General features: G+C 42.9%; 1 protein-coding gene across 11 annotated transcripts in view; it reads left to right on the top strand.

Moving 5' to 3' along the window:
• The window catches only part of PRMT8 (protein arginine methyltransferase 8), a 116557-nt gene that overhangs the window by 90751 nt on the left and 14692 nt on the right, over positions 1 to 11114 (top strand). For all 11 annotated transcript variants that reach the window (XM_077871429.1, XM_077871426.1, XM_077871422.1 and 8 more), the window contains 3 exons: positions 1115 to 1257; positions 1884 to 1971; positions 9646 to 9761. In XM_077871429.1, coding sequence (XP_077727555.1) covers positions 1115 to 1257; positions 1884 to 1971; positions 9646 to 9761 — 347 coding nt within the window. The remainder of the gene's footprint in view (positions 1 to 1114; positions 1258 to 1883; positions 1972 to 9645; positions 9762 to 11114) is intronic.

Below are 11114 nucleotides of genomic sequence, written 5' to 3'. Positions count from 1 at the left end.
AGCTATTGTTCAATTTTCCCAGCAAAGCTCAGGCATGGTGTGATTTTTCAGAAGATGGTGCAGAAAGAGAATTTCAGAGCATGAATATGTGTATCCTTTCAGAGAAAATGCTCAGATAGAATCAGCCAACCAATACATCACCTTGTCAATTTCACAGCAGCATCTAGATAGTGCTTGCTATGATCTTTGTAGCAATGAATGCAAAAAGAGACTCCAAAATTATGTGTATGACTATGTCAAATGATCAAAAACCCAACTAAGAAGTTTCTCCTGCCATGGAGGGATAGAAAGGTCTTGGAAGTGACTTATGAGCAAAGGCCACTAAGAGCAGGAGAATGGTTCTGGCCTTATCCCCTCACCTCTCCATCAGCTGGTCAGCAAGGTGATGTCTACCTTCTTTTGAGCCTCGGCTATGAGCCTGGCACTTCACATTTGCTATTTCATTGTTATCAGTTCAACTACCCATTAAGTACTACTTTCCCTGGTTCTGTGGGGAATTGGAGTTCAGTAGATCAAGTAACTTGTGCAAAGTCATATAGTTAACAATGAGAAGATCAGGACTTAAACCCCTGACTACCAAGCCCATGCTCTTATCAAGACACCAAATTACCTTCCTTATGGACCTACTGGGGAATGAGCCCTGGATGTGAACAAATGCAAGAACAAGAGGCATCCTTGCTCTTTGGATCTGAGCCATCACGGTGGCCTAAAATGGGTTGGGGACCATGATCAGAGTGTTAGAGTCATAGCATATCAGAGCAGGTCTCTACTTCAAAACCCATCATTCAATCCCTTTAAGCATCAGTTCTAAATGAGAATAATAATAATGTACTTACTTCATGGAATTGCTGGGAAGATCACATGATATGGTGCATATCACAGGCTTGGCACAGGGCCAGGACATAGTCACTGCCCAGTACATTTTAGGGAGAAAACATGCAAGTAGCTCACAGTTCTCTTTGTATAGTTAGCTTGGTGAAGGGTGAGGTATGTTACATCCTAAAAGCAGAATCAGAACAGGGCTAAAACCTGTAGGTCTGGCCCTGATGTGGGGTGCTCAAGGTTTCAGGCTAGGGTCCCTGCAAAGTGTGGCCATGGGGTTCTTATTTTCCAGTCATCACCATATTTAAGGGTAAAGTAGAAGAGGTGGAGTTGCCTGTGGAGAAGGTAGACATCATCATCAGCGAGTGGATGGGCTACTGTCTGTTCTATGAGTCAATGCTCAACACGGTGATCTTTGCCAGGGACAAGTGGCTGGTAAGTGTCCTGCATGCTGTCCCATTGTTGGTCTGCTGGCTGTCCTGCTGCTATACCCCTGGCCAACAGTCTAGGAAGAAGATGAAGTTCCAGAGGAGGCTTAGGCTAGAAGGTCACCTCCTCAAGACCCCTCTCCTTAAACTAGATCTGCTTCAGGGGACAGAATGATGGTACCCAAGTCCAACATGTCTCCCACATTACTCTGTAGGTCAAATCTTGGCCTCTTTGGTTATAATCTACACCCATTCTCTGTTGTCAAGACAGAAATCTATTCTGGTCAACAGGTACCTAGGACTTGGTTAGCTGCCAGAGAGCCAAGCATGCTTCTGATCTTGGCTTCTCCAGGCTAAAGGGTCATGACACCTTTTACTTATGCTTACTGAACTTAGTTTTGCCCCAGTACATTTGTTCTATTATCTCCACATAGGTCCCTCAAACTCTCCCTGCTCCCAAGTAAAAGTTGAGCATTACCATCTTAACCCTAACCCTGGCCAAGGTGACAGTCTGCTGAATGAGAAATGCTGGCAAGGGGATGCCTGTCTGGTGACTCTATGTGCAGTTCAAAATGTAATGTCTTTGTCAGGTGAATAGATTACGAGACCCATTTCCCCACAATTCATCAACAGAAACCTGGAGGGCTTATGTTTCCAGACCGGGCAGCTTTGTACGTGGTAGCAATTGAAGACAGACAGTACAAGGACTTCAAAATCCACTGTAAGTCACCTTTTAAGTTTTTGTTGGGCATTTTTTTCTTTTTGTTGGGCATTTTTTTTCTTTTTCATGTTTGTGGTGGGAAGTACTACAGTGGCCCTGAGGTGAGCATCCAGTCTCATGAACACAGCTGCTATGCCTATGGAGGAGTTTACCTGTGACTTATTCTGGATTTTTCTCTCTATGTGTTTTCTTCTGGTCCCCAAAAGTGGGAGGTCTACAGAGAGAAAATAAGCAATGAGGTTGATGTAAGAGACATATCCTGGAGTGAGAGAATGAATGCAATGTGAATGAAAAATGACTGAAGCAGCAGAAGCTAATTTTTGTAGAGAACATCAGGCCAGGGGGCTGGGAGCCTGTGGAGGTTCAGTTATCCCAAAAGTCCACAACAGGTGTCAGAAATGGCAGATCGCTAGCCAGGTTGACCATTCTGAATCCCGCTACTTCATGCTACTTGATTTTATCAAAATAATAGTAACTCTTCTTCATGTTAAGTAAAATATATATTCTTTTTTGAGGTTATTTTGGAGGAATGGATGGCAGTGGGGGTGAGGAGACTTTGCACATGCATATATGTGCACACATGTACATGCATGTGTTTGTGTGTGTGTGTGTGTGTGTGTGTGTCAGGGACTCATATCCGAACCTAGATTCATACTGTTCAATCAGATGAAAACTTGTTCTTTTAGGGGAAAAAAATAGCCAAACAAACAAACAAACACCATCTTCAGTGTTTTATCTGGTCTGAAAAGGATGCTTTGTTCTTTTTAATTTAGAGAGCAGCATTTCTCAGTGACACAAACTAGGTCCTCAAGCTTATTCCAAATGCATTTTTGTCACTTAGAAACATCTATGTCTCCTCAACCAGAACTAAACACTACAAAGGAGCAAAGAACCCCTCATACAGGCAAGCACATACACAATCCAACCCAAAGTATGATGCAGAAACTCCACATGATGCAAAGGGGTCAGCAGATTTGGGGTTCCTGCCCCTGCAGTAGTCAAACCTTCCTTGGCGAGATCACTGTGGAGGGATTCACAGACTGAGGATGATCAGTGACTTCTGCCCTGAGAGGCTGAGACTCAGTAGGTTGACAAATTGTTGCTCCATCAATTCACACAACTGCCATCTAATTATTGCTAGTGCAACCTCAGGTGGACTGCACTATGGAATGTATACATTTGTTTGTGTGTTCATTCCCTTCTGGAAATACAACATCAAAGCACAAAGTTCAGAGTCAGATTCAGAACACAGAAATAGGACAGTTATGCCACTAGTCAATCTGGTGTCATTTCTAAAATTCGTTAAGCAATGAGAGGGAGGGTGGCCTCCATTAAATGATCATGTGCCAGCCCTGGGTTCAAACCCTACCTGGATGACTGGAAGCAAATTACCTAACCTCTTTGGCCTCAGAGACAGTATCATCAATCCCTGTGAGGATTAGGTGAGATGAGGTATATCAAAGGATGTGACGGCTCTTGGTGGTACATGGCACCAGACTGATCTATGCTCTGAACATGTGACTAAGCCCTTTCTGTTTGTAGTTCTGGCAAGTGAGCCTGACTGCCAAGCTTGTTGGCCTCCAGTGGCTCAGAATCTAGGACAGATGTGCTCTCACCATAGATTGCAGAAACAACTCAACAGTGAACATTGATCAAATGCATGTATAAATAGGACATATTTTTCCCTGGAGCTACATTATAATGCTGCTTTTGGAGTTCTTGCTGTGTAACTATACCAAATAGTGTTTTTGAGGAGAACCTTCAGGTGCGTTCTTCATTCTTATGCGTAAATATTTATTGAGCCCTGACCCTGGGCACAGCTCTTTAAGGAACTTCCTCATGGTTTAAAAGCAAACATACCTTACCCTCCTCCTTTTTCTGGACTGTGTTTGGGAACCTGTGGCATATACGTTGTAGTGAGCCAGCTGGAGCTGGAGAGGACTTGCACAGACCCTGGGAAGTGCTAGAGGGAAGATCCTAGAGGATCTCCAGGACTGGAGATCATGTGATTTAATCTCATGTTGCCCACTGCAATTTTCATAGCTTCTGGGAAAGAAAAACAAATTTAAATCAGCCTCCTTTTTTCCTGTGAAATGTTTACTCTGGAGTCGTCTCTCTCTCTCTCTCTCTCTCTCTCTCTCTCTCCAGTCTTCTATTCAAAAAAAACCCAGACCCAAAAAATAAAAATCAAACATACATGTAAAACTTATTTCAAAAACTGTGAAGTTTTCTATTGAAACATTTTTTAATGATCCGTTTTTGTTTTTAGTAAAGGAAGCAAGCCTTTTAAAATCTGTTTCAAATAAACAGAGATTTTGGTTACTCTGAGTTCTAAATCAAAAGTAAAGCATAAAGGTTGTTGGTTGCTAAGGGAACAATTGTAAGCAAATTTCAGTTGGTTCAAGAACTAGCCAAAAAAGAAAAATCTTAAAGTGGGGCAGGAAACTGAGAAAAGCCCAGACTCTTTCATGAAGTAAATTGTTATAAAACAGCCTCTTTCTGGCCTTCTCCTACCTTCTACCACCCATTCCTCCCTCCCCTCCCCTCCCTTCCATCCCTCTCCTTTTTTCTTTACGTTCTCAACCACATGCAACATGAAAACACAAGAATGAGTGAAACACAGAAGTTGCCCTCATTTTGCTCACCAACTAGGAGAGAACACAGAAAAAAGAGAGGCAAATGATTGGCATGTACTAGGCCCATTATATCTTGTTGAGTGAATGAATGAATGAATGAATGAATAAACAAATGAAGGAGTAAAAATAAGCAGTAGAAGAACGCGCAAGGTGTAGTATTTTACCTCGAGAGAGGAACAATCATTTTCAAAAATTTCTACTATAGAAGAGATTTATAGAATCTTAAAACTAGAAGGAAATGTGGTAGATATTCTATTTGATTTCTTATCCAATACATGAATCTCCAACCTGCTAAGAGTCAGAGGTATGGGCACCAGCTTCCTGGCACAGGAGAAGATGAAAAGGAAGGCTTCCTATGGAGTCAGTGGTGCTTGCAGCCTGAGGGAGGGTGGAAACCCCTTGGAGGGCTCAGTTCCTCTCCATTCGGTTCTTTTCCACCTTCACACCAAACATCCAGAGTTCTATTCTCTGGCTCTCTCCTATCTTATTTTATTTTTTACCATTTTATTTATTTATTTGAGAGAAAGCACACAAGACTGGGGAAGTGCGGAGAAGCAGAAAGAGAAGGAGAAGCAGACTCCCCACTGAGCAGGGAGCCTGACATGGGGCTTAATCTCAGGACCCTGAGATCATGACCTGAGCAGATGCTTAACCAACTGAGCCACCCAGGGGGCCCTCTCCTATTTTATACAAAGAGTTGTCTCTGGGCCTGAGAGACTAAAATGTATGAAACTATTGTAAACACCTTCTCTTCTGTCTAGAGGAGAAATGGCAAGTAGCACCTAGTGGCACTTGTTCTATTTTTCCCTCTGAGCCCATTTTGAGGCAATTCCATCTGCCCAGTGGAAAAACTGAAACTATGGCCAGGGTAGGGAAGGAGGATATAGCTCCAGCTCTCTCCAATGAAATATAAAGTTGGTTCTCTAGTAATTCATATATTTCTTTTCCTGCAACTGCTTTTAGGATTTTCTCTTTATTTTGATATTCATCAGGTTGATTCTCATGTGTTTACATGTGTTTTCCTTTGTATATATTCCCACTTGGGATTCTACAGTATTCTTGGATCTATGGATTAATGATTTCATTAATACAGGAAAATTTCCAGCCATTATCTCTACAAATATTTTTTCCTGACTGATTCTCTTTCTCTTCTTCTTTGGGGTCTCCGATTACACATACATTAGATACTGTTTGATATTATCCCATGGATCTCAAATGCTGTATTTTTCTCTCTTTGTATTTAAGTTTGCATAATTTTTATTGACCTATTTTGAAGTTTATTCATTATTTCTTCTGATGTATGCATTCTGTTAATAAGCACATTGAAAGAATTCTTAATCCCTGATATTGTGATTTTCATTTCTAGCATTTCCATTGGCTCATTTTTATAGTTTCCATTTCACCAGTGAAATTCTCCATCTGTTCATGCATGTTTTTCTGTTGGATTCTTTAACTTATTTATTACAGGTAATTTAAAGTCGCTATTGGATAATTCCAACATCTGGGCTACCTCTAAGTCTGATTCTATTGACTATATTTTCTTCTGATGATGGGTCATATTTTTTTTCCTTTTTCATTAAACTTGTAATTTTTTCTTAATGCTGGGCAATGTCAATAAAAGAACAGTAGAGACAGATGCACTATATTTATGCCCAGAAAAGAGGATGCCTTTTCCTCTGCCAGGCTGTTAAAGTGGGGATTTGAGTTGATCTAGTCTGTCATAATGATAGGTTGGGGTTTGGCTGTTGCTTTAGTTACATTCATCATGCCAAAGTGCAGTCCTTTTTTTAGGATTTTCTTTTTTCGTTTTTTGGGGACAAGAGTTTGTTTTTTAGTCTGTAAACAAAAGTTCACAGGTCCTTCTGATGCTATTGTTTAAATTTAAATAAGAAAATTAATGACAATATTTCCTGGTAGCCAATGGCCCTCACCCACATACACTCAGTCAATAAACAAGACAGAGTTGCAATGAAACATTAATCTGTTTGATTAGTGTTGTCTCCCATCCCTGCTCCACTTATGTTAAAGGAGCTAGTGGGAAATAAATGGTTAGCAGAAAGAAGAGGAAACAAATTAATGTCCTGGGAGAATTTTCTCCTGAATAACTGAAGCCAGGGTAGTCTAGCTAGGGAGAAAAACATGAATTAACCTCTGAAAAGGTAACTAAAATACTGGACATTGCAAAGCAGCATAGACCATTAAATATTTGGGAATGAATTTCAATTACAATGCATTATCTGTGTGCTTGTATTGTGCTAAATGCTGGGTTATAGGTGCTGAGGATACAGAAGTAGTCCCATGGTTGAGAGGGGTTAGAAAAGGTTTCACAAAAGCATGAGATATTAAGCTCACCATTTCTTGATTGTAAGGGACTTCTTTTTTGAGAGAGAGAGAGAGAGAGAATGAGAAAGAGAACGTGTGCACATGGTGGGGGGAGGGGCAGCGAGAGAGAGAGAGAGAGAGAATCTCAAGCAGACTCCCCACTAAGTACTGAACTGGATCCCATGACCCTAAGATCATGACCAAAAGTCCAGTGCTTAACTGACGGAGCCACCCAGGTGTCCCTGTAAGGGGCTTTAAAGATCATCTAGCACAAAGCTTTTCACCCTCTGGTTGGAATTACCTATAAGTATCTTTTTAAAGATTTATTTATTTGAGAGAGAGTGTGGATGCACATGCATGTGCAAGGGGGAGGGGCAGAGGGAGAGGGAGAGAGATAATCCCAAGTGGACTCTCCACTGAGTGCAGAGCCTGATGTGGGGCTGATCTCATTACCCTGAGGTCATGACCTGAGCGGAAATCAAGAGTCAGACTCTTAACCAACTGAGTCACCCAGGCGCCCCTACCTACAAAGATTTGTAAAATTCCAGCTTCCTGGATCCCAAATCTGTAGATTCTGATTCAGTAAGTCTGGTTCAGGCCCAAGAATTTATATTTTAAAAGTGTCCCAGTTGATTCTGGAGCACAGAACCACTGAACCAAACTCACTTTACAAGCAAGCCCAGAGAAGAGGATGGGTCTATCACTGGTTGTACAGCTTAGACGGTTAGACGGTGGCAAAGCCAAAGCTCAAACCACATAATGATAACAATCACTATGTATCAGCTGCTCTATGTGTCAAGCATCCCCTCCTGCACTTTACATTATATTATCACATTTAACCCTCAGGACAACACAATAGAGTAGCTGTGGTTATCATCATCTCTATTTTAAAGAAGAGACCAATTCTTTGAGAGCTGAATTTTTGCTAAGATTACACAACAAATAAATGACAGAGCCCAGAGTTGAAATCCAAAGCCGAGACCTTTAACCATCACACACATAGACTCCCTTGGGTATTTGCCTGACACTTGCCCTGAACCTCAACTGAAGACAGGGCTGAGAGAAGGAAGGAGCAGGAACATGGTAGCAGGTGTCTTAAGGAAAGATTTTAAATGAAGGCAACATGTTTAGTGTATATATTTTATCTGGGGAGAGGACTGATAGCTATTTCCAGACTGTAGAAGGGGATCTCCTCTGAAGCACATCCCATTGCCAACCGAGCAGCTTCCTTCTCAATCATAGGTTTCAACTGGGAATTTGGCACCAACCTCATGTGATTTAATGGTATATGACTGGCATCTTATCCTCAAGCCAGAATTTCACGAGTGCTCACCCTCTGGGAAATAATTATTTTTTCTGCCTCTTCTCCCTGAGGAAGATCTTTGTGTGCCTTAGAAAGGAGTCAAAGAAGCACAGCTTTCACGGACTGTTCCCACCTCCCCCCTCACACACCCCCTCTCCTAAACATATAGAAACATAGTTCCCAAAGGTACCATTTGTTTGATGCACATTTTAAAAGGAAATTTAATCCCATAAGATTTTAGAGAAAAGCATCCCTCCTTGGATGCATTTCTAGACTCCTCTGAATAAGTAGACAAATGAGATTCAGCTGCTCGGTAACTAAAGCCTCTGCTTAGGCCACCTCTGCAGTACAGGGAGAGGAAAATGCATTCTCAGTTGCTCTCACAACTGAGTCTGTGTACCTGAAGGGTTAGGGGACAAGCTGGAGTGAGCCCTAGCTCCATCATCTCCTTGATATGTGATCTTGACCCAGATACTGTGTAAGGGCCAGATACCGACTTCTCCCAGCCTGTTTCCTTGGCTGTCAGTAGAAGTATCCCCTGGAGGTTGCTGCATAGATTAAATGAAGAGTCTGGCCTGAGCTTGGTAGTCAATCAACGGTAGCAATGAGTGCCACTATTTAAGGATGGTTTTGGGCCATCAGATGTGCATTCATTTACTCACCAACCCTGCACCCTACATCCTTCTCCCTCTCAAAGCATCTTATGAGCAGCCACCAGGGGCCAACGAACACCACTGAGATGGCTGGGTAACCTATATTTCTTATAGGATAGATTCTTAGTGAGTGCATCATGGCATGTGAGAAAGGCAAAGGCTTTCACAGACACACCCTCCCCCCCTTGTTTTGCAGTTGAGAAAATGGAGGTTCAGAGCGTTTAGGGAATTAACACAAGGGCCTGGCCAGTAAGGATGGTACTGGGATTCAAATTAGTCTATTTCACTTTAAGAGCCCATGTTTCTCTCTGCTTTGCTAAAGGTTCAGTGGGTGGGGACAGGAGAAGGAGAGAGATAAGTCTTCTGAGTGCAGAATGGCTTGAGCAAAGGCATCAAGATACAAATGAGGATGGCAGATAGGGATTTGTAGGAGGCTCTCCTGGCTCAGAGAGAGGGGCAGGAAAGTAGACACAGGAAGAGTCAGGCAATTTGGATTCTAGTCTTGACCTTGTGGCATTCTACCTGTGTGACCTTAGAGAAGTTTCTCAGCCTCTCTGAACTTTTGTTTTCCTAACCATCAAAGAGATCTGTACATCCTGCAGAGGTTTCCACCCAGATGAGCAATTCTTCTATTCTGATTGCAGGAGAACATGGGTTGCCCTTCACCCTCTTGGGCATGCTGTGCTCTAGCACTCAGAAGGGCTGGGAAGACTTTCGGGGGTCCTGCTGCTGGCCCTCATGTCTCACTCTGTTTTCACAGGGTGGGAGAATGTCTATGGCTTTGATATGACCTGTATCCGGGATGTTGCCATGAAGGAGCCACTGGTGGACATCGTGGATCCAAAGCAAGTGGTGACCAATGCCTGTTTAATAAAGGTCTGCAGACTCATTCTGCTTGGGCCCAAGCATGCTGGCAACCCAGCTGTGCCACCCTGGAAAGCTGTGGGCCTGAAGTAAAGGCAATACTCAGCACCTGCACAGCCCTGGCCTGGTGAAGCAAGGTCACCTTGGCCAGAGCCTCTGGCACCCCAAAGTTACTGCCAGTCAGAAGAAGATGCTCACACTAAGCAGAGCCACAGAAAGAGCCACTGGACTCCATGGTGGCACAGCTGAAGGGAGGGAATCGTTTCACATCCCTTGGTGGTGCAAGGGGAAGAGTCTGTGGGAGGGGGGCATCAGAGGAAAGGCAGGAGGGTATGCTCAGGTTTGGGGAAGCTCCTCCATTCAGAGGTGGATGGCCCTCTTAGGGAAGCAATCCCGTACCTCAATCTGCTGTGTAACCGGCATTATACTCCCACTTCTGAGCACACATCTGACTCGGCCAGACAGAGCTACCCAACCCCGTTCTTGAGTGGTCTTGTTTGTACATGTTTTAACAGCTTTTCTGACAAGGCTTTCTTCAGTGCAAATTAAGAACAGCTGGTCAGCATCCTCAGCACACCAATGCTTAGTGCATTCTTATTAAATATTCAAACATATCAAATTTGATAGAGTGAAAACAAAAGCTTCCCTTGACCTCCCCTCCCTTTCAACCCTATGCTCTTCCTGGAGGTAATGCTGTTCACACATTGGATTGATCTTTCCAGCCCTTTCCTAAGAACTTGCATTTGTATATGCCAATACATTATGTTGAACCATATAAACTACTGATTTTTTTTTTAAATCTAAGAAGACATCCTTTCATATGGTTAAAGCTAACTTTTTAATTTAAAAATCTGGTTTCATTCTGTAAGTATTCATTGGCCGACCCAGCCTTCATCTTGCTAAAACATACTTGCCCGCTCTGGTCCTGTACATGTCACTTCTTTTCAGAGAGTATTGGGCTGGAGACCTGCAACATTTTCAATGGATAAAGGGGAAGATTCTAGGGTCACAGGGATGAGGAGAGGTTTCTGAAGTTCTGATGTAAATCGCTGCTTTGCCCAGGTCACAACTGTCCTTTGTCCCTGGGCACAGTCTTCCTAAGAACCACAGCTCTTGATCCACAGTGTCACTGCAGTATTTAGAAGGGAACCCTGAGGCCAAAAAAACTAGGAGAGCCTCACACAGATGAATCTCATCAGATGCTGCCTCCCTCTTATACCATCCTGCCCAAGAGGTGTGGCTGGGAGTATAAGTCTTGAGCTCTGAGCTTGACAGGGTTCTCACTACGTCTTAACTCAGCCCATTCCAAGTCCAGGCAGGATTGGTTGCAAGCAAACTTGTCCTTTTCGGGTTTTTTTTCCTACG

The sequence above is a fragment of the Canis aureus genome, chromosome 25, assembly GCF_053574225.1.
Source record: "Canis aureus isolate CA01 chromosome 25, VMU_Caureus_v.1.0, whole genome shotgun sequence".
Classification (NCBI taxonomy): domain Eukaryota; kingdom Metazoa; phylum Chordata; class Mammalia; order Carnivora; family Canidae; genus Canis; species Canis aureus.
The sequence above is the reverse complement of the archived record's forward strand: the minus strand, read 5'-3'. Positions and strand labels throughout refer to the sequence as shown.